Genomic DNA, 23,302 nt, shown 5'->3' on the forward strand with positions numbered 1-23,302 from the left:
AACCTAAGACCCATGTATAAATATCTCGTTATATTAAAAAAAATATCTGCAGGGCCCACCTGGCTCTGCTCCTGCACAGAGAGGGTTAATCTTCAATTTGTGACATCACAGATCAGAGAGGGGTGGGGGAGAGGCAGATATTTGGGGGAGGAGGCAGCTGGAAAACAGGAAGGGGGACAAGCCAATGTGTAACTAGGGCCCTCTAAAACATCCAGAAGAGCCTCAGGGGGTGAGGAGCCAGTGCCATGGCTGAAGGTGGTCTCACTCCTGTCCCCAATCCCTCATGCTCTGGAGGGAACTGTCCTTTAGACACCCCTGTGAGGTCCCGCTATCAGGGCCTATCCTCAGTCCCAGCCTGTTCAGCTCACCAACCAGGTTTTGGGGTCCCTTCTAACAGGAGACAGTCCCAGTTGCTCAGGCTTCCAAGGTCAGCCCCTTTTCCTCACAGCCCCCTCCCCAAATAAGAAGCATGAGGAGAATCGAAGGGTTCTTCCTGGGAGGAGGGTGTTCCAAGGGTGAGCCAATCGTGGGGCTCCTCTTCAGTCCCTGACCAGGCGGTAAATGTGGTGCTGGGCCCCGCGCTCACTGGTGGAAACCTCGAAGACATAGGCGGTGCATAGCAGCAGTTCTTGGGTATCTCTGTTTGTCACCACCTGCCAGGAAGCCAGAAGAACACACTTATGCTTCTCAGGGGACCCCCAACAGGTCTTTTACCCACCTCCCAGGGAAGGGGCGCTTACCGTGTTTTGTTCCCATGTAAAAGGGATGCCCAATAGGTCAGGCTCCCTGAGCAATGGAGACTGCCCCTAGGCTGAGGGTCAGCAGTGGGGAACTCAGTGTCAGACGGTGCACCCACCACATCACATTCCTCGGGTGAAAGGGGCCCGCACCATGTCACAAGTAAAGGAGTATCAGCACTTCAATCAATGGATCTTTTGTGTGTGTGTGTGTGTGTGTGGTATTGGGGGTGGAACCCAGGGGCATTCTACCTCCAAGCGAAACCCCCAGCCTTATTTTTTTTATTCTTTGTTTTGAAACAGGGTCACACTGAGTTGCAAAGGGCCTCACTAAGTAGCTGAGGCTGTCCACAAACTGCGATCCTCCTGTTTCAGCTTCCCAAATGCTGGGATTACATGGATCTCTCCATTTATTTATTTATTTATTTATTTATTTATTTATTTATTTATTTTAGTGGTGGGAATTGAACCCAGGGACAGTCTACCTCTAAGCTACACTCCTAGCCCTTCCCTCCTCTTTGAAACAGGGTCTTGCTATATTGATGAGGGGCTCCCTAAGAAGTTAGTGAGGTTGGCCTCAAACCTGTGATCCTCCCATCTTGGCCTCTCAAGTACTGGGATTATAGGTGTACACTACCATGCCCAGTTCAGTCAATGGGTCTCTAAGTCAGCATGTTCCCTTCCTTATCTCATGATCCCTGAGCCAGGCTAGATGGCTTGAGAAGCTCAAGATCTGCCTTGAGGTTATCTCCAGTGACGGAGGGATTCTCACTATGTAACAGTGCTATGAAGTCCCCATATATCAGTGTCCTTAGCTAAGGATCATCTTTGGGGTCCCTACTCCCATAGTTTCCCGGTTACAAGGCCCTCAGGCTGAGGACTCCCTGTGGAGTCCCCTCTGGATCAGTCCCCTGGGCTTAAGGGTCTGTGGAAGGCACTCCCCTCTACAATAGGCCCCCTGTTCCAGCCAGATCCATCCCCCATGTCACCTGGAGGATGGTGAAGTTCTCCAGGACGCTGTTCATCATGTATCGCTCAGGCAGCTGCCGCAGCTTGTGCAGAAAATTCACCAGGTACTCACACATGGGAGAGCGCAGCAGCCGGTAAACGAAGCGCCCGTCCTCTAGCTGGGCCCGCTCCGTCTGAATGGGGGTAGGGAGTGGGGAGGACAGTGGCTGAGAGACACATGGGTCACTCCAGGAACCAGGCTCCACTCCACATGCCACCATCATGTCCACTGCCAGCTCCCCTCCAGCTCCTGCTGTGCTCAGAAACCAGGCTCTGAACCCTTAGGATCTGAGCCTCCAAACCAGGAACCCCTCCAGCTGTTCAAGCATCTGGATGCTCCGAACCTGCAATGACCTTATCAATCTTCCAAAGCCTACAAAGATTCCCCCCATGACATCCACAAACTGTACCTAGGGCCCTAAGTCCCCAGCAACCCCTAAGTGTGACTTAATTTTTTTTTGGGGGGGGGGGAGCTGGTGATGGAACCCAGGGGCATTCTACCTCTGAGCTACACTCCCAGCTCTATTTATTTTTTTATTTTGAAACAAGTTCTCACTAGGTTGCTGAGGCAGATCTGGAACCTGAGATCCTGTGGTCTCAGCCTCCCAAGTACTGGGATTACAAATGTGTGCCAACGTGCCCAACTCCTAAGTGTGACTTCTGAGCTTCTTTGCCCTGCAAACTCCTCCGTAGCTATAAGACATTTCCGAATCTTACTGACTGAATCTCTGTACTTTTCAATCCTCCAAATACACCCTACCTGTGATTTTTTTTTTTTTTTTTTTTTTTTTTTTTTTTTTTTTTTGTACTGGGGATTGAATCCAGAAACATTCTACCACTAAGCTATACCCCAAGTCCTTTTTAGTTTTATTTCATGGTGCTGGGGATTGAACCCAGGGGCACTCTACCCCCAAGCTACACTCCCAGCCCTATTTTTTTCTTTATTTTGAAACAGAGTCTCACTGAGTTGCAAAGAGCCTCACTAAGTAGCTGAGGCCTTCTGCAAACTGCGATCCTCCTGTCTCAGCCTCCTGAATGCTGGGATATAAGCATGCGCCACCATGCCCGGTTCTTATTCGTTATTTTGAAACAGGATCTTACTAAGTAGCTGAGGCTGGCCAGGAACCCAGATCTTCCTGTTTCAGCCTCCCAAGTACTAGAATTACAAGTGTGTACCACCACACCCAGCTTATTTATTTATTTATTTTATTTTGAAACAGGGTTTCACTAGGTTGCTAGGTTGCTGAGCCTGTCCTGGAACCTATGATCCTCGTGTCTCTGCCTCCCAGATACTGGGATTACAGGAATGCACCACCACACCTGTCTTTATTTTTATTTTGTTATTTTGTTTGTTTGTTTGTTTGTTTGGTGGTACTGGGGTTCCTGGAAGCCCTTCTACCTCCGGGCTCCACTCCCAGACCTATTTTATATTTTTGAAACAGGGTCTCTTAAACCAGCGCGGCTGGCTACGAACCTGCGCGAGCCTCCTGTCTCCGCCTCCCAAGCGCGGGGATTACAAGCGTGCGCCACCACGCCCGGCCTTTATTTTTATTTTGAAACAGGTGATCGTCACTGTGTTGCTGAGGATCTCACTAAATTGATGAAGCTAAACTCAAACTTGCTATTTTCCTGTCTCAGCCTCTTAAGTACTAGGATTACAAGTGCATGACACCATGCCTGACTTATCTGTGACCTTTCAACTCCATATTAGCTCCAAGCACTAAACCCCCAGAGAAGCTGGCCTGCTCCCCACCATACACACCCACAAATGCCTGCACCATCATGGCTCCCAGTCCACGTGGTACCCCCAGAAGGATGGTGGCTAGGCACTTGCCAGCCCAGAGCCCAGCCCTCCAGCCTCACCTCCACCTTCTCCACCACTTGCTTGCCAAAGGAGCAGACCTTGGAGGAGCAGGTGAGGGTCATGTGCTCCAGGCTCTCGTACTGGCTGCTCACTCCGTAGAAGCCGCCGCTGCTGCCACTGCCACCAGCCCCCGCCTCCTCACCACTTGGGCCCCAGTTCAGGTCCGCCTGGGAGAGGGGGAGGCACAGGCAAATGGGAAGGGACATCTTTAAACTTGGCCCCAAAGCCTGGTTCCCCCCCATTGCCTCTGCAGTTGCCCACCCCTCTTTCTCAGTTTTTACAGTCCCCATCTCTCCATGAGCTGGTCTCTGAAGACTGTGAGATCCCTCCACAGCTCTATTATTCCCATGGTACACCTTAACATTCACTCAACATGGATTAAGCTCCCACAGTGTCAGTTGTTGTACTGGACACCAAACCAAGTAGACCTGTGGAAAACCAAAGATGGACCATCTTAGTTAATTATACAGTCATCTCTTGGTTTCCATGAGGTACTGGTTTTAGGATTCCTCACAATTTCCAAGTCCTTGATTTAAACTACACACACCCCTTCCTACCTCCCTCCATCCATTCATCCCTCTCTCCCTCCCTTGCTTCATTTATGGTACTGGGAATTGAATCCAAAGGCATTTGACCTCCAAGCTACCACCCCCAAGCCCTTTTATTTTTATTTTTCTGCAGTATTGGTGCTTGAACCCAGGGGCATTCGACCTCCAAGCTACACCCCAGCCCTATTTTTTTTTTTTTTTTTTGGTGATACTGGGGTTCCTGGAAGCCCTTCTACCTCCGGGATACACTCCCACGGGCTACACTCCCAGACCTATTTTTTAACTTTATGTGGAAACAGGGTCTCTTAAGCCAGCGAGGCTGGCTCCGAACCAGCACGATCCTCCTGTCTCCGCCTCCCAAGCGCAGGGATTACGAGAGTGCGCCACCACGCTCGGCCCAGCCCTATTTTTTATTCTTTATTTGGAAACAGGGTCTCACTGATTTGCAAAGGGCCTCACTAAGTAGCTGAGGCTGTCCTCGAACCGTGATCCTCCTGTCTCAGCCTCCCGAATGCTGGGATTACAAGCATGTGCCACCATGCCCGGCTTTATTTTTATTTTTGAAATAGGGTTTCACTAGGTTTAGTGTCTCACTATTTGCTGAGGCTATCCTCGAACTTGCTATCCTCCTGTCTCAGCTTCTCAAGTAATGGCATTTTACCTGAACCATACCTCCAGCCCCTATTTAATTTTTTATTGTTTTATTTTATTTTTAGTACTAGGGTATTAAACCTAGAGAATTTGTACCCCTAAGTTCTGCCCCCAGCCCTATTTTGTTTTATTTCTTATTTGGAAACAGGGTCTCACTAGGTTGTTGAGAACCTTACTAAATTGCTACGGCTGTGTGTGTGTGTGTGTGTGTGTGTGTGTGTGTGTGTGTGTGTGCTTGTGATACTGGGGATTGAACTGAGGGATATTCTACCTCTGAGCTACACCCCAGCCTGATTTTATTTCTTATTTGAAAACAGAGTCTCACTAAGTTGCGAGGGCCTCATTAATTTGCTGAGACTGAATTCAAACCTGCGATCCTCCTGTCTAAGTCTTCAAAGTACTAGAATTACAAACGTGTGCCACCATACCCAGTTGCTGAGCCTGGCTTGGAACCTGTGATCCTCCTTTCTCAGCCTCTCAAGGACTGGGATTACAAGTGTATACTACCATGCCCAGCTTTATTTTTTATTTTATTTTGTTTTGTTTTATTTTTGGTGGTACTGGGGTTCCTGGAAGCCCTTCTACCTCCGGGCTACACTCCCAGACCTATTTTTTACATTTTTATTTGGAAACAGGGTCTCCTTAGCCAGCCCGTGCGGCTGGCTTCGAACCTGCGCGATCCTCCTGTCTCTGCCTTCCAAGCGCGGGGATTACAAGCGTGCGCCACCACGCCCGGCCTTTATTTTTTATTTTGAAAAAGGGTCTCACTAAGTTGCAGAGGGCTTTACTAAGTTGCTGAGACTGGCTTTGAACCTGTAATCCTCTTGTCTTAGCCTCCCAAGTACTGGGATTATAAACATGTGCTACCATACCCGACTCCTATATACTTTAAATTATCTGTAGATGACTAGAATACCTAATACAATTTAAATGTGATAAAAATGTTACAATGTCTTGTTTAGGGAATAATGACAAGAAAAAACCCTGCATGTGTTCAATACAAACACCACCATTATAGGCCTAATATATTTTCTACCTGCAGTTGGGTAAATCAGCATATATGAAATCCTTGGAGCCGGGCATGGTGGTACACATTTGTAGTCCCAGCACTTGGGAGGCTGAGACAGGAGGATCACAGGTTCAAAGCCAACGTCAGCAAGTAGTGAGACTCTCATCAACCTAGCAAGACCCTGTTTCCAAAGATATTAAATCAGGGTGGGGGGGTGCAGCTCAAAGATAGAATGCCTCTGGGTTCAATACCACACACACACACACACACACACACACACACACACACACACAAATGGACCTGTGTATATAGTAAATGCTCAATGAGCGATCATTGAGTATGGGAATTAACAAAGCTATTCCCCAACTCTTTGAATCACTTCCTCAGGGTAAAACATTCTCTAGCAAGAGAGTCTGGTCGAAATTAGCAAAGCCTCAGTCCCCTCTTTAGAGATCAGAACCTTCCGTTCGTCCAGTGGCTAAGGTAGGAACCTGTGTGTTAGTAAAAGGGTTTGACTTGGTCAAGTGGGGCCTGGGGACACCTGAAACATGGCAAACCAATCCCAGGGCCATATTAGTCATATGCCTGTGGGTTGCAAAGTCTGGTGTGATGAGGACAAAGCTCAAGTACCTCCATCCCACCCCAGAGGATGGTCTCCTTGCAAAGGAGACTAAAACTTCGAACCATGAGGACTGACACTCGAAGCCACGAGGACTGACCTGGAAGGCCTAGGCTGATCTACGCGCCTTCTAGCCAGAAGCCAGAGCTGGAATGCTACGTAATTTGTGAGTGCTTTTGGTTTCATTGCCAGAACTTACCCAGAACTTAACCAGGAAGAAGGCATGGGGCGGCCCGCGATCGTACAGCTCCCTCAGACCGCCTTTTTTCTCAGGAAATTTGTCGTAGATCTGCCGGACATCCACACTCTCCAGAGGGGGCGCTCCAGGGCTGGGACAGTGCTGGCTGATGTGTACAAACAGGTGCCTCTGGTACTGTGGGGTCAACCATGGGTGAGTGGTGTGTGAGCGGGACCACTAGTCCTCGATGCATGAGCTCTCCCCACACATCTCCATCCCTACTGCTCCAGTGGGCCACAACCCCTGCTCCCCCACAGCCTCTTGGCCTCCAGCTCTCCACTCATCCCTTTTTTTCTGTCCCTACTACCCCAGCCTCGCCTCATGCCTCATTCTCCCACATCTTTGCCCCAGACTTTTCCTTGACATCAGTGTCCAGTCTCCTCTCTCCACCTCAGCCCTCAAGGGCTCTCCAGAGCTGACCCTGGTCCTCTCCTGTTATAATCCCCCCACAGTTACCCAGTGCCCCCAGGAGAACGCTTATGCATCCTCTACCTGGCCTGTATAGAATAGGTACTCATGAATATTCAGTGGATGGATGGATGGATGGATGGATGGGAATTCACAAAGCCTCGCTAAGTAGCTGAGGCTGTCTGTGAACCATGATCCTCTGGTCTTTGCCTCTCAAATGCTGGGATTACAAGTACGTGCCACCATGCCCGGCTCCTATTCTTTTTTTCTTTTTTCTGGTGGTACTGGGGTTCCAGGAAGCCCTTCTACCTCCGGGCTACACTCCCAGACCTATTTTATATTTTTTTATTTGGAAACAGGGTCTCTTAAGCCAGTGAGGCTGGCTCGAAACCAGCGCGATCCTCCTGTCTCTGCCTCCCAACTGCGGGGATTACAAGCGTGCGCCACCACGCCCGGCGCCTCCTATTTTTTATTCTTTATTTGGAAACAGAATCTTAATGAGTTGCAAAGGGCCTCACTAAGTATAGCTGAGGCTGTCCTCGAACCACAATCCTCCTGTTTCAGCCTCCCAAATGCTGAGATTACAAGCTTGCGCCACCAAACCCGGCCTTATTCTTTTGTTTTTGAAACAGGGTCTCACGGAGTTGCAAAGGGCCTTACTAAGTAACTGAGGCTGTCCGCGAACCGCAGTCCTCCTGTCTCAGCCTACCGAATGCTGGGTGTGCACCACCACACCCGGCTCAGCACTAAGGATTCCACCTCTGAGTTATACCCCTAGCCCTTTTTCTTTTTTTAATTTGAAACAGGGACTTGCTAATTTGATGAGGCTGACGTTGAAACTGAGATCCTCCTGTCTTGAACTCCCAAGTACTAGATTAGAGGACTATGCCACCACACAGCTCTTCTTTTCAACTTTAAAGGCCCAAGTTCATCCAAATATGCCCTTTTCTGGACGTCTCCCTCTGGACCTCTCTACCCCTATCCTTTCAATGGTTCCCCATCTGCCCTCAAGTGAAGGTCTAGGGCCCGCGACTTGACAAGGCCAGCTCCTCCAGATGCCAGCAATGCCAGCACCTGCCTGCCAACCTGTAGCTTCATCAGCTCCCACCATCATCTACTAGTTTCCCTGAAAATTATATGCTCTGCCTATCTCTATACCCAGAACATAAAATTCTGCGCATGGCAACCCCCCATGAAACTCTGAAAGCCCAAGTCAACTATTATCATCTCAGGGAAGTCTACGCACACTCCCCAGGAGAACTTCTCTAAAGTACAGCCACAAAAACTTGAACTTTCCTGATGTCAGCACATATTCATTATTGAACAGACAGGCAAGGAGAGGCCCACTGTGTGCAAGCACTGAGTCCTAGGTTACAAGACAAAGTTCCTGACCTCATGGAGTTCACCGTCTACTGGCAGAGAAAGAAAACTTAAAATCAGTCTTTGAGGCCACTGCCTCAGGAGCGGATGGCTGCATCAATTGCAGCGTACCTCAAGAACACCTGGGTCCAGTATCCGATGCTGGTCGCATCTTTCATCATCACAGGCCTCTTTATAATTCTGCCCCCAATCAGCCCTTCCACCAAGTATGCCATCATGACCAACAAAGCCACACCCTACAACTACCCAGTGCCTGTCCGAGACGATGGGAACATCCCCGACGTGCCCAGCCACCCTCAGGACCCTAAGGGCCCCTGCCTGGAGTGGTTGAAGAACCTGTGAACACTTCCATTGACAGAAGGAAGCCCCTTCCCCTAATAAAAATATGAAACAAACAAAAAAGCAGCCTTTGAGCCAGGCATGGTGGTGCACGCTTGCAATCCCAGTACTTGGAAGGCTGAGACAGGAGGATCATGGGTTCCTGGATGGCCTTAGCTACTTAGTGAGGCCCTCTGCAACTTAGCAAGACACTGTTTCAAAGTAAGAAAAAGAATAAAATGGGGCTGAGGGTAGAGTTTGGGTGTAGAATGCCACTGGGTTCAATCCTCATACCACACACACAAAAAAATACATACATATATATAATATGGTTGGTACAATGTACCAACCTTTGGAAGCCACTCATGGTGACACATGCCTGTAATTCCAGTACTTGGGAGGCTGAGAAAGAAGGATTGCAGGTTCAAGGACAGCCTCAGGCAAGTAGTGAGACTCTCATCAACCTGGTAAAACCTTGTTTCCAAATAAGAAATAAAATTGGGCTGGGGGTGTAACACCAAGATAGAATACCTCTGGGTTCCAACCCCAGTACCACCAAAAAAAAAAAAAAAAAAAGAACAAGCCAGGGTGGCTGGAGGAGAGAGCCAGGGTAGACAGACAGGAGGACAGGAGGTAAAGGCAGAGCAGGAGTTGGGGTCAGAGCAGGAGTGGGGGTCAGAGGGCACAGATCTTTGTGAGCAACTGAAAGGACTTTAGCTTTTGCTCCAAGTAGGATACCAGTGAGGCAGGGCAGAGGGCCTGGGAAGAGGAGCCATTTAAAAAGGCCAACTGCATCACCTTCTGTGAGGTAGGAGGAGGTGGACAGGAAAGTGAGAGACCAGTAGGTGGCAGGCAAGAGAGCAGGGCTCACCAGCCCACAAAATAGCAATTCAAATTAAGGATTAAAATTCTGTAAAAGAGCCGGGCATGGTGGCGCACGCTTGTAATCCCAGCATTCGGGAGGCTGAGACAGGAGGATCAGAGTTCGCGGCCAGCCTCGGCTACTTAGTGAGGCCCTCTGCAACTTAGTGAGACCTGGTTTCAAATTAAAGAATAAAAAACAAGGGCAGGGGGTATAGCTTGGAGGTCAAATGCTCCCGGGTTCCATCCCCAGACCCGGAAAAAAAAAAAAAAAAAAATCTGTAAGAGAGCTGGGCATGGGCACGCTTATAATCCCAGCATTTGGGAGGCTGAGACAGGAGGATCAGAGTTCGCGGCCAGCCTCAACTACTTAGTGCCCTTTGCAACTCAGTGAGACCCTGTTTCAAAATAAAGATTAAAAACTGGGGTTGGGAGCCAGGCATATGACACACGCTTGTAATCCCAGCATTCGGGAGGTTGAGACTGGAGGATCACAGTTCACAGACAGCCTCAGCTACTTAGTGAGGCCCTCTGCAACTTAGTAAGGCCCTGTTTCAAAATAATGAATAAAAATAGGGCAGGGGGTATAGCTCAGAGGTCAAATACCCCTGGGTTCCATCCCCAAACCCGCAAAAATAATGGGGTTGGGGGTATAGCACAGAGGTAGAATGCCCCTGGGTTCCATCCCCAGTACTGAAAAAAAAAATCTTCAAAAGACATTGGTTCCCCAAAACCCAAATCTGACCAATCATAAATGAGCAGATAGGAAACCTGAGTTTTTATTCTTTCTTCTATTTTCTTCCTTTCTTTCTTTCTTTTTTTTTTTTTTTTTTCGGTACTGGGGATGGAACCCAGGGGCATTCTAACTCTGAGCTACACCCTGAGCCCTATTTTTTATTCTTTATATTGAGACAGGGTCTCACTAAGTTGCAGAGGGCCTCACTAAGTAGTTGAGGCTGGCCACGAACCTGCGATCTTGTAATCCTGGGATTACAAGCGTGCGCCACCACGCCTGGCCTTAGTAAGATTTAAAAGCCTACCTCCTAAGAATTTTGGTTGTTAATTCTCTTTCTGATACACTCCCCCTTGTGTGTGTGGAGGGCCTACTTTTGTCTTCAATCTTTTCTGACTTAAAATAAATTTCTATATTTCTACACCCTTCACTAATCCTTGGACTTCATTCATCAAAATACATTGGACAAGAACCCTATAAGAAACATCCCTGTTTCACCAGGATCACCATTTACAGTGGTGTGTGTGTGTGTGTGTGTGTGTGTGTGTGTGTGTGTATGTGTGTGTGAGTAAGAATTAAATCCAAGGGTATTCTACCTCTGAGTTACACCTCAGCATGATTTTATTTATTCATTTATTTATTCATTTATTGGTACTGGGAATTAAACCCAGGCCATCCTACCTCCAAACAATACCTCCAGCTCTATTTATTTTCCCTTCTTAAACAGGGTCTTACTACGTTTCAGAGACCTCACTAAGTTGATGAGGCTGGCAGAAAACCTGGAATAATCCTCCTGTCTCAGCCACCCAAGTACTGGGATTACGGGCGTGTGCCACCGCGCCTGGCTTATTTTGAAACAGGGTCTCAGTAAGTTGGTGAGGTTCTTTCTAAGTGACTAAGGCTGGCCTCGACCTTGTGATCTTCCTTTCTTGCCTCCCACAGGCTGAGATTACACAGGCATGTTTACTGATTTGATGGGTGTTTATTTGACATGGCAGACATTGCTATGTGTTTACAAACCCCCAGGCCATTTACACAGCACTGAACTACATTCCCCAGGCTCCTTTGCACTTAGTCATGCCCACATGACTATGTTCTGACCAATGGGGTGTGAGCAGACCTGACAGAGCCATATCCAAGCCAGACCCATAAAACTTCCTGCACAATCTTGCCTCTCTCCTCTTCCTCCATCTGCTGGCCAGATGCAGAGGATCTAGCAGCAGATTCCAAAGCCCTATAAAATGGCAGAGCCACAAAATGGAAGGAGCCTGGATCCCTGAATCACTATGTGGAAGGCTCCTGCTGAACACCCACACTGAAATGTTACTTGAGAGCCCAGAGTGGAGGTGCATGACTGTAATCCCAGTATTTGAGAGGCCAAAACAGTAGGATATCACTTTGGAGGCCAGCCTCAGCAATTTAGCAAAGCTTGCCTTACTTCCTTTTCTCTCTTTCTTTCTTTTTTTCTTTCTTCCTTTCTTTCTTTTGTGGCACTGGGGACGGAACCCACTGACCTTCTACAACCAGGCTAAACCCCAATCTTATTTTATTTGGAAACGGAGTCTCACTAAGTTGCTGAGAGCCTAACTGGCTGAGGTTGGTTTTGAACCTGTGATCCTCCCATCTCAGCCTCCCAAGTATTGAGATGACAGATGTGAGCCACCACGCGCAGCTAGCAAGGCCCTGTTTTAAAATAAAAAAGTGCTGGTAGTGTAGCTCAGAGGTAAAATGTCCCTGCGTTCAATCTCCAACATCAAAAAAGGAAAAAGAAGCCGGGCGTGGTGGCGCACGCTTGTAATCCCAGCATTTGGGAGGCTGAGACCAGAGGATCGAGGTTCACGGACGGCCTCAGCTACTTAGTGAGGCCCTCTGCAACTCAGTGAGACCCTGTTTCAAAACAAAAAAAAATAAAATATAAGACAGGGGGTGTAACTTGGAGGCCGAATGCCCCTGGATTCCATCCCCAGACTCACCCTCACAAAAAAAAGGAAAAAGAAAAAAAAATTACACAAGTGAGAAACTTTTATGGTGTTCAATTCCTGGGAGCTGGGAGTGGTTTTGTTTCTTCTAACAGTCAGCCCATCCTGACTAGAAATAAGATCTGCTTCTTCAGGTTCCTCATGTGTATCACAAAGGCTATTAAACAGTAGGAACTCAAACTTATTTGATGGGTGAATGAATGAGTGAAAGAATGATGTCTTGAGGAGAAGGTTCCCTGATCTGACAGACCTTCGACCCCATAACCTTCCAGTTCCTTTATGCTCTGGTTCTCAACATGTGGTCTCCTGCTGCATCAGCATCACCTGGAGCTGCTGGGAAATGCAAATTCTCAAAGCCCTTACCCCATCAGATCTAGTGAATCAGAAATTTTAGAAATTGGGTCCAGGAGTCTGTCTCTTTGTTAGTTGGTTGCCTGGTCCTGGGAACTGAATCCAGGAATATTCTGCCTCCGAGCTTCACCTCCAGCCCTATTTAATTTTTATTTTGAAAAAGGATCTGGGCAAGTTTCTGAGGGTCTCACTAAGTTGCTGAGGCTGGCCTCAAACCTGTGACCCTCCTGTCTCAGCCTTTCAAGTACTGGGATTCTAGGTGTGTTCACCATGCCAGGCTTGGCAGTTTGTTTTCACAAGCCCTGCAGATGATTCTGACCTTCTGACCCATATTGAAATCTGTGAAGCACTTTTCTTTCTTTCTTTCTTTCTTCTTTCTTTTTCTTTTTCTTTTTTTTTTTTTTTTTTTTTTTTTTGGCATACTGGGGATTGAATTCAGCCCTCCAAGCCCTACTTTTTATTCTTTTTTGTGTGTGTGCGGGTTTGGGGATGGAACCCAGGGGCATTTGACCTCCACGCTACACCCTCTGCCCTATTTTTTATTCTTTATTTCTGAAACAGGGTCTCACTAAGTTGTGGAGGGCCTAAGGAGCTGAGGCTGTCCATGAACCACGATCCTCTGGTCTCAGCCTCCCGAATGCTGGGATTACAAGCGTGCGCCACCACGCCCAACTTTTTATTGTTTAATTTGAAATAAGGTCTCATGAAGTTGCAGAGGGCCTCACTAAGTAGCTGAGGCTGGCCTCGAACTTTTAGTCCTACCCGAGACTCCATGTATTGGGATTAAAAGCGTGCGCCACCATGCCCAGCTTTGGGGAGCACTGTTCTTCTATGCCTTCCCTCCCAATCACCCTGGACATTCCAAAACCTCCCAGTGACAATCCCAAAATTTCACTCACAGAGTCAACTGCATCTGGCGGTTCCACAAAGGCTGAAAATTCCACCAGCTGCAACCGGGCAGTACCCAGAGCCCGAGCCTGCCAGGCTGGGGGTGACGGGGCAGGTGGAGGCAGGGGTGAGAGGGCTTGGGGAGGCTCGTACCCTAGAAAGAAGAACAAAAATTGCTAGCATTTATTGGCCACATCAGGCACTGTTCTCTCTTGCCTGCCTCCACTTAGAAGCTGAAAAAGCTAAATACTCACTTTCCCAGCCTCCCATGCAGCTAGAGGTGGCCATGTGACACAGTCCTAGCCAATGAGACGTTAGGGGAAATCTGCTGGGGGGCGTCTGGGAAGGAGTTTCTTCCTGAATGAAAAAGACAGAACTTTGGGAGGAGAAAGCTTTTGGCCCTGGCCATGTCCTGCTTGGGATGTGATGCCTGGAGTCGCAGCAGCCATCTTGACACAATAAGACAGAGGCCAAGGAAACCACAGAGATGCCAGTCCTGACATTGCTGAGCTGCTGAGCCGCACAGGAGCAGCCCACCTCCAGCTGTGTGTTACATAGACTCACAAAGGCCTGTTGTATATAAGATGCTGTTAAATGGCTATTATGTTACTGGTAGCCACTGGCACTCCTAGGTGATCAGTCTGTGGAAACTGAGGGAGCTAGGGACTCACGGATTCACTAATGTTAGTGTTCAGGGTCACATCAGCATGGACTTCTGGAAACCATCTTGGCTGCCAGCAGGGCAGAGCCTGCCTGGGAATGAAGCCACCATGGATGAAAATAGACACACGCCGGCTCGGTGCTATGTTAGGGGCCCTGGATCCAGCTGTGCCCAGTCATAATTCTAGACTATGTTAATTGACCCCAAAAATTCTTCTTCCTCTTCCTCTTCTTTTTCCTTAATCTAGCTTGATTTGAGTTTATCTCACTTGCAACTGAAAGTCTTGACAAATACACTTTCTAGTATCTTATAAGCTAGCAAGTAGCAGAATATGCGCCCACAATATCTAGCTCCAGAAGTCATCATTTTTTTCTTTTCCAGAGATTTTTTTTTCCCCCTCTCAGGACTCAGGATTGAACTCAGCAGTGTTCTCCCTCCAAGCTACACTCCCAGCCTCATTTTGTTTTATTTTGAAATAAGGCCTCACTAAGTTGCTGAGGCTGGTCTCAAACTTGCGATCCCCCCGTCTCAGCCCCCCACCATGCCCAGCTTCAGAAGCCATATTATTAAACCATTGTACATTCTGCCACTAACCTGCACATACACACACCCTGCCCCAGTAAGATGGGACTCCTGATTCATGAGGTTGAAGGAAACAGTTGAGGAGACAGAAGGGCAGAGAGTGGGCCCTTACCTGGGAGGTCAGCGGATGGGGGAGTCGGTGACAAGGAGAACGGCGTCTGTGAGAATGGCTTCACACTGAGGGATAAAGGAAGCCAGGGTCAGGACGGTGGAGTGACGCTAACCGTACGAGCGCATGTTGGCAGGGGCCCCCTGTGCTAGCACACTTCGTGCACGCATATTGAAGCCTCACAGCTGATAAAGTAAATGCAGTTTACAAATGAGCAAACAAGCACAGAGCGGAAAACCGACCCACCCAAAGTCACAGAGTTGAGGTGCAAGGGAGCTGAACCCAGATCAGAACAACCAGGAAGCCCACACTCTTGATGGTGGCATTTCGATGCCTCTCACAAATGGCAGAAAGAGAAGAGAAAGCAGGTCTGGGAATGTGGGGAGAAGAAAGGAAAGCATAAAGAGTCACAGGGTGGGAAGGAAATGACCAGCAGTCAAGAGACGAGACATCAGGCCCAAGGTTGTAGTGGAGAGGCAGTAACATTCAACAGAACTTTCTATTTCATAGAAATGTTCCATATCTACCCTATCCAACGTGGTAGCCACTGGCCATTTGTGGCTATTATATCTGAAGAACTAAATTTTTACTTTGTTTTTTTTTTTTTTTTTTCAGGTCTGGGGATGGAACCCAGGGGCATTCGACCTCTGAGCTACACTCCCTGCCCTATTTTTTTTTTTTAATTCTTTATTTTGAGACAGGATCTCACTAAATTGTGGAGGGCCTCACTAAGTAGCTAAGGCTGTCCGCGAACCGCGATCCTCCAGTCTCAGCCTACCGAATGCTGGGATTACAAGCGTGCGCCACCACACCCAGCTATTTTTACATCATTTAATTTGAATACATATATATATATATATTTTTTTTTTTTTTTGGTGGTAGTGGGGATCGAACCTAGGTTCGACCTCCAAGCTACACCCCAAGCCCTTTTTATTTTTCATTTTGAAATGGGGTCTTTCCAAGCTGCTGAGGGTCTTGTTGCTAGCCTCTAACCTGTGATCCTCTGGTCTCAGCCTCCCAAAGACTGGGTTATAGATGTGTGCCAACACACCTGGAACTACCTCCACTTCAGAGATGAGAAAACTGAGGCTCTGAGCATTGAAATCACCTACCCAAAGGTCCACACGCAGTAAAGAGCAGGACTGTGATTCAAATCAAACCATCTGGCCCCAGAACCAGCACTCAAAATGGAGCTGGGGGGTGTGAAAGGAAAGGAGGGCAGGTGCTGAGCCAGGACAAAGAAAAGTACTCACTCTGGAACATTCCAGGGGGAACCAGAGCCCCCTGACCAAAACTGGAAAAGCTCAGTGGCCTAGAGAGGAGACAAAGAAAGAGGGGCCCGTCAGTTGGTCCTGTTCTGGCCACCGCAGCCCCATCCCTCCGGCCCGCGACCCCCAACCCGGGCCACCTGAGGACCCGCAGGACCCAGTTTGGCCTGCAGGGAGGGTGCTGAGATGAGCTGGGCAGAGGACATGGTAGCCATCGTCTGGAAAGCCTTGTCCTTGGAAACCTGGTCCTGGGGGGAAGTCCACGTTAATTAGGCAGCTCCAGTCAACTCGGCAAGGGTGGGGCAGTGAGGGGGCCAGGCAAGAATGGGGAGAGGGAGGCCTGGGGAGTCAGGCAAAGGTCAGGGAGGGTTGAGCGCTCTTCCCTGGAGCCCTCTGCCCCTCATGGTCTCCCCCAGGGACGGGGCAGTTGTCTGGGGTAAAAGTGGGTGGGAGGATGGGCAGGGGGACTTACCACATTCAGGGCCTGCCCAAGGGGGTGGGGGAAGGTGCCAAAGAAGGAAAGAAAACATGACTTAGGAAATGAAACCAGGACTCTCCACCTCCCTGTCCCAAAGCCCGCACAGCCCCGCCACCCTGCGCTGAGCAATGGGGCCCCAGAGACCAAGAGATGCATATGGAACAGGAAGCAGAGGTGGCCATCCTAGAGGGAGAAGGGCATCTAAGGCCAGAATAAAAGACTATAATGAGGCTTTGTAGGTCAAGAAAGAGCCGGAAGTAGAGGTTTCTGGGTGCCCAGGCGACAGGAAATGAGAATGCCAGATGTGGAGGGAGTAAGAGGTGAATGTTTTTTAATCCAGACAGAACAGAGAGGAAATGGGGAAGGTACAGAAAATGCCGGAAACAAAGGATTTTAGACCCAGAGAGAAAGGAAAGGAAGGTTTCCGGGAACAAAAAAAAAAAGAACAGGAAGTGATTATTCCCAAGTCCAAAGGAAGAGGCAGCAAAGACCTCACACCCCAACAAGGGGACAAAATGAGTGTCTCAGGCCAAGAGGGAATAGGAAATCCAGAAGATGAAGAAAAGTAAATGGATGTGAAAATCTCCGACAGGAAATTAAGCTCTGTGAACAGAAAAAGAGCAAGCAGGGCACTTGGGGCCTGGGAAATGGGAAGGTGGACAGAAGAGAGAAAGAGGGTGTCCTCTCTCTAGGTCTCGGTTTCCCCGTGTGTCTGTCTGTCTGTCTGTCTGTCTCTCTCTCTCTCTCTTGCTGACTCTGTCTCCCTTTCCCTCTGGGTCTCTGTCCCCTTTTTCTGAGTCTGTCTCCTCTCTCCCCCTCTCTATAGATCTGTTTTCTTTTCTTTCTCCCTTTCTCTCACTCTGTCCATCCTCTCTCTCTCTCTCTGCATCTCTGCCTCCTCTCTCTTTGAATTTCTGTATGCTCTCCCTTCCCTCCATATATATATATATATATATATATATATATATATATATATATATATATATCTGTCCCCATCTCTCTCTGGATCTCTATTCCCGCCCCAGGATTCTGTGCTCCTTCTCTCTCTGGATCTGTTCTCCATCTCTGAATCAATCAATCAGTCAATCAATCAATCTCTCTCTCCCTGGCACATCTCTCTTTCTCTCTGGCCCTCTTTCTCTGGATATCTCTCTACTCCCCAGATCTTTGCACCCCGAATCCTACCTAGGGTGTGTGCCTTGGTCCTTACCTTCAGCTTGGACTGGATTTCCCTCGATTTCCTTCGAGCCAAAACCTGGATGTGACTAGAGACCTGAAGAGATTGATGGAGAAGCAGATTGAGGCCACAGCTACCAGCTCCTGCATATACACTAACCCAGAACTCCCCAGGTAACCCACAGAGCTGCTAGAACACAGAAGATAACAGACACACAGAATGCTCGGGGCCTCTGCAGCACACAAGCACACCTATGCCCAGGACCTCACTGATACCACTCAACTTTCCAGACCCAGCAAACTCAAGCCTCCTGCCCTTATGCTTCCTTCTCTCTTTGGCTCTTTTCTTTTTCTTTTTTTCTTTTTTGGGTGGGAGTCAGGGTTGAACCCAGGGGCATTGTACCTTCAAGCTACACCCCAAGCCCTTTTTTGGTTTGTTGGTTTGGTTTTTGGTGGTCCTGGGGATTGAACTCAGGGGCATTCTACTGCTGAGATACATCCCCAGACATGTTTCTTTTTCTTTTTTTTTTTAAATAGGACCTAAGTGCCGGGCGTGGTGGCGCACGCTTGTAATCCCCGTGCTTGGGAGGCGGAGACAGGAGGATCGCGCAGGTTCGAAGCCAGCCGCGCTGGCGTAAGAGAACCTGTTTCAAAAATATAAAATAGGTCTGGGAGTGTAGCCCGGAGGAAGAAGGGCTTCCAGGAACCCCAGTACCACCAAAAAATAAATAAATAAATAAATAAATAAATAAATAAATAAATAGGACCTAAGTTGCTGAAGTTGGTTGCAAACCTGAGATCCTCCTGTCTTAGCCTCTCAAGTATTGGGCTTACAAGTGTGCACCATCACACCTAGCTCCCCTAGCGCTTTTTATTTTTGTTTGGAAATAGGTCTCACCAAGTTGCTCAAGCTAGCCTCAAACTTACGATCCTCCTGTCTTCAGCCTCCCGTGTATTGCAATTACAAGCGTGGATCAGACCACACCATGTTACCCTCTTTGGTCCTTTTTGGTCCCTCAAATTGACTCTCTGCTTCTAACACAACTGCTAGGGAAACTACCCCCAGAGCCAGGGGTGGTGGCACACACTTGTAATCCCAGTATTTGGGAGGCTGAGACAGGAGGATCCAGTTCCCAGCCAGCCTCAGCTACATAGTGAGGTACTCTTCAACTCAGTGAAACCCTGTTTCAAAATAAAGAATAAGAGCCGGAGTGGTGGTGGATGCTTGTAATCCCAGCATTCAGGAGGCTCGGACCAGAGGATTGCGGTTCCCGGACAGCCTCAGCTACTTAGTGAGGCCCTCTGCAACTTAGTGAGACCCTGTTTCAAAATAAAGAATACAAAATATGGCAGGAGGTGTAGCCCAGAGGTCAAATGCCCCTGGGCTCCATCACCAGACCCACAAAAAAATAAAAATAAAAAATAAGACTGGGGGTATAGCTTGGGGGTAGAATGCCACTGGGTTCCATCTCCAGTACCACAAATAAATAAATTAATAAATAGGGCTGGGGGAAGTAGAATGCCCTTAGGTTCCATCCAAGGCAAAGGAAGGAAGGAAGGAAGGAAGGAGAGAAAGAAAGAAAGAAAGAAAGAAAGAAAGAAAGAAAGAAAGAAAGAAAGAAACTACCCCCCAAATAGGTAGACACCAGACATGCTGAGTAAGCAATCAAAAACACATGAACCAGCTGGGCGTGGTGGTACACGCTTGTAATCCCAGCATTTGGGAGGCTGAGACAGGAGGATCACAGTTTAGGGACAGCCTCAGCTTCTTAGTGAGGCCCTGTTTCAAAATAAAAAATAAAAATAGGGTTGGAGGTATAGCTCAGAGGTAGAATGCCCCTGAGTTCCATCCCCAGTACCACAAAAAAAAAAAACACATGAACCAGATCATTAAGGCGAAATCAGCTCAAGCAGGGACAGCCCTAAAGAGAAGCCGGCTGCAGACCGAAGCTCATGAGTCAGCCCTGAGACCTGTTTTCGAGTCCGGGTCTTCCCTGTTCGCAACTTGATGTATCGAGCAATCAGTTCATTCCGACCTGAAGAGTCAAGAGAGAACACAGTTAGGCTGTTAGTGGAACTTCCTGACTGAAGAGGACACCCGGGAAGGAGAGAACAGGAACAGACCAAAGGACTGCAGCATGCTCGGCTACAGGACTCCTCAAAAAAGTACACGGGGCCAGGCTGCTGGGAACAAGTCCTGGCTCTTATTTTATTTTATTTTATTTGCGGGTCTGGGGATGGAATCCAGGGGCATTCTACCTCTGAGCTACACCCTCTGCCCTATTTTTTTTTTTTAATTCTTTATTTTGAAACCGGGTCTCACTGAGTTGCAGAGGGCCTCACTAAGGAGCTGAGGCTGTCCGTGAACCGCGATCCTCCGGTCTCAGCCTCCCGAATGCTGGGGTTACAAGCGTGCGCCAGCATGCCCAGCTAAGTCCCAGCTCTTATACTCACTCATTCCGTGAGTTTAGACAAATTGCTTGTCCTACCCTGGGCTGTTTTCACATCTGGGAGGATACAGTACATTTTATTTATTTGTTTGTTTACTTTTATTTATTTATTTTTGTGGTTCTGGGGATGAAACCCAGGGGCTTCTGCCTCTGAGCTATGCCCCAGCCCTATTTTATTTTTTATTTGGAAACAGGGTCTTACTAAGTTGCTGAGGCTGGTTTAGAACCTGTGATCCTCCTGTCTCAGCCTCTCAAGTACTGGGATTACAGGCATGCGGCCACCATGCCCAGCTAACAGTGCATTTTTATATGGCAAAACTCAGAGCTCCACTAATGTTGATTACTGTTGTTATGACTCAGCGGGGGCCAGGCCAATAGGCAGGGTGAACTCACCATACATCTTGCCTTCATCAGACAGAATGATTTTCCGGCGGCCACAGGGCGGGTAGATGGCCAAGGCCTCCTGGAAGCTCTGCTCAATGTCCGGGCTCCAGACGCCCTCTGCATCGGGGCCCCCATCTCCCCCAGCCCCCTCGCTGCCACCGGTGCCCTCCTCGCTGCCCTCCTCACTGCCTGTCCAGCCGCTGCCATCGTCCAGGGGGGCCCCAGCTCGGGGTTCCCCCATCTGGGCCTGGAGGAACACAGAATTCAGCAAGCTTGCTCGAGTCCACTCAAGGGACTTAGCTCTGAGCGCTGAGAGTTGAACTCCTGGGTCTGAGATAGAAGGGATCTGGCCTGGACCCCTGGGTCTGAGGGAGGAGGTCTGGGAGTCGGACTCATGAGTCAGGGAAGAGGAATAGGGCTTGGACCCCTGGGTCTGAGGGAGGAGGTCTGGGAGTCAGACTCCTGAGTCAGGGAAGAGGAATAGGGCTTGGACCCCTGAGTCTGAGGGAAGAGGAATAGGGCTTGGACCCCTGGGTCTGAAGGAGGAGGGCTGGTGTCCTGGAACCCTAGGTTTGAGGGAGGAGGGCTGCGGGCTGCAATCCCAAGTCTGAGGGAAGAGGTCTGGGGCCTGGACCCCTGGGCCTGAGGGAGGAGGACTGGGGCCTGGACCCCTGAGTCTGAAGAAGGAAGGCTGGGAGTCAGACTCCTTGGTTTGAGGGAGGAGGGCAGGGCCTGGACACCTGGGTCTGAGGGAGGAGGGCTGAGCCTGGACCCCTGGATCCTAGAGACAGAGAATGGATTTCTGGGGCAGCTTAGGGAAGCTGTTCTCATGCTGCTGAGTCTCCAGAGGAACTTGGATTATGATGAAGTCCTGAATACCCCAGAGTAATGCCTGGGGCCATGAGGGCTGAAACTTTGAACATGGATTACTGGTTTTAAAGACAAGTCAGTTTGCTTTTAGTTGCCCAGAGGGAGAATGCGGTTGAAACCTTCCAGTCCCACCCCGTGAACAGGTGCTAGGATGCCCAGAGCAGCTGCTAGAAAAGTAGGGGGAGGGGGACAGGCCGAACACAGGCTGAGCTGAGACCCAGAGACACACAGACTCAAGAGAGAGGGGGCAGAGGTACAGAGAGAGATTCAGAGACCCGGTGAGAGGGCGAGAGACATCCAGAGAGTGAGGGGGCGGCAGAGGGACAGAGAGAGAGGGAGAGTGACCCGTGGGGCAGGAAACGAGACTCAGGGTCGAAACCGATGCGGATACCAGGAAAGAGCCACAGAACCACAGGCTGGGTGGGGGACAGGGGCACCCACAGAACCACAGGTTGGAGGACAGGGGGGCCCACAGAACCACAGGCTGGGGGACAGGGGCGCCCAGCCATCTGGAAAGCCAGAACAAAGGGCCCAGGCGTCCCCTCCCCCAGCTTCCCACAACCCCCACCGGGGAGGGGCTGGTTGGCGAGGGCCCCGCCCCTGACCATAGGCCCCGCCCCTCCCTCCCCTCCCCCCCTCTCCCCCTGCTCCGTGGGCTCAGATCCAACCCAAGTTCCCAGTGACTTTCCGGAGGCCGGGAACGGGGAAAACTTTTTCCAATACACTCCGCTCCCGCCTCCCTGGAGGCCTCATGTCTTCCACAGCTCTCCCAGGACCCCAGAGTCCAGATCCCCATCCCCCTCTTCTCTCGGACCCTGGACCCGGGTCGGAGGCAGACAAAGACCCCAGGCCCAACCCAGTGGCCCAGCGGCGTTCAAGACCCCCGTAGGCCAAAATCCCAGCCCTCCCCCATGTGGCCAGACAAAGGGACGGAGGAACGGGGGAAGAAAGATAGACCCCAATTTCCCGCCCCAGGTCCCAAACCTCCAAAGAGACCACAAAGAACATCCTGGATGCCCAGTGGCCCTCGCTCTGCGCCCCCCTTCTCGGCAAGGGCGACCCGACGCCCGCAAGTCACACACGCACGCCACTCGGCTCGCAAACGCGCCTGGGCTCCTTCTCCCTGCAAGGTGACATCGCGGACACGCACGCAGCCCCGCGCGGGCCAGGGGTCCGCAGCCCCCGGCCGCTCCCGCGCGCACACGCAGGGCTCGCCCCGGCAGCAACACCCAACTCCCGCGAAAGTTCCAACTCCGCACTCGGGCTCGGGCCCCCCGGCAAGGAGAGGGCGGCCAGCTCCCCACGGGGCCCCCCAGCACGCCTCACCTCATCGCGCCTCACTTCCCACCCCAACTCACACACCCCGGCGCAGGATCCCGACTCCCGCCGGCGCCTTCCTACCTCCCGGCCTGGGGCTGGGGAGCCGCGGGCGGGCGGGGCGCAGCGAGGGAGAAAGTTGCCGGGAGCTTTGTTTGGGAAAAGTGGGAGGGACCGGAGGGGGGGCGGGCCCCGGAGGCCGATGCGAGAAGGGGATCCGACCGTGACAGTTTAGGGGAAGGGTTTTTGCTTCGGGAGGAATACAGTCCACTGGGAGGAAATCTGGATTCCGATGCTTGGGACCCTAGGAGAGGGGGGAGACTGAAGGCTCGGGAGGGAAGAGGTCGATAGGAACCAGAAAACCTGTGTCTGCAGAAGGGAGCTGGGGCCTGGACCCCAGGGTCTGAGGGAGGAG

At 50.0% G+C, this 23,302-nt stretch overlaps 2 protein-coding genes across 5 annotated transcripts; one reads left to right on the plus strand and one right to left on the minus strand.

Annotated features, from left to right (window-relative positions):
- Nucleotides 1-539: 539 nt before the first annotated feature.
- TEAD2 (TEA domain transcription factor 2) lies at nucleotides 540-20,941 on the minus strand (the record flags this gene model as incomplete). Of its 4 annotated transcripts, XM_080702469.1 has the most annotated exons (12): nucleotides 540-653; nucleotides 1,727-1,879; nucleotides 3,609-3,776; nucleotides 6,636-6,809; nucleotides 13,604-13,746; nucleotides 14,948-15,012; nucleotides 16,198-16,256; nucleotides 16,353-16,460; nucleotides 16,685-16,696; nucleotides 17,901-17,963; nucleotides 19,838-19,902; nucleotides 20,710-20,941. In XM_080702469.1, 12 exons carry the CDS (start codon nucleotides 20,939-20,941, stop codon nucleotides 540-542), a joined length of 1,356 nt encoding a protein of 451 aa, XP_080558595.1. The 4 variants fall into 4 exon arrangements, with proteins under 4 accessions (XP_080558595.1, XP_080558598.1, XP_080558597.1 ...); XM_080702472.1 differs by lacking the exon at nucleotides 16,685-16,696 and having other exon boundaries at nucleotides 20,815-20,941; XM_080702471.1 differs by lacking the exon at nucleotides 16,685-16,696.
- LOC308267632 (NADH dehydrogenase [ubiquinone] 1 alpha subcomplex subunit 3-like) lies at nucleotides 8,550-8,804 on the plus strand (the record flags this gene model as incomplete). Its single annotated transcript, XM_080702473.1, has 1 exon — nucleotides 8,550-8,804. The coding sequence occupies one exon, from the start codon at nucleotides 8,550-8,552 to the stop codon at nucleotides 8,802-8,804; it is 255 nt and encodes an 84-aa protein (XP_080558599.1).
- Nucleotides 20,942-23,302: the final 2,361 nt, after the last annotated feature.

Source organism: Muscardinus avellanarius (assembly GCF_963383645.1).
Source record: "Muscardinus avellanarius genome assembly, chromosome: 10".
Taxonomy (NCBI): domain Eukaryota; kingdom Metazoa; phylum Chordata; class Mammalia; order Rodentia; family Gliridae; genus Muscardinus; species Muscardinus avellanarius.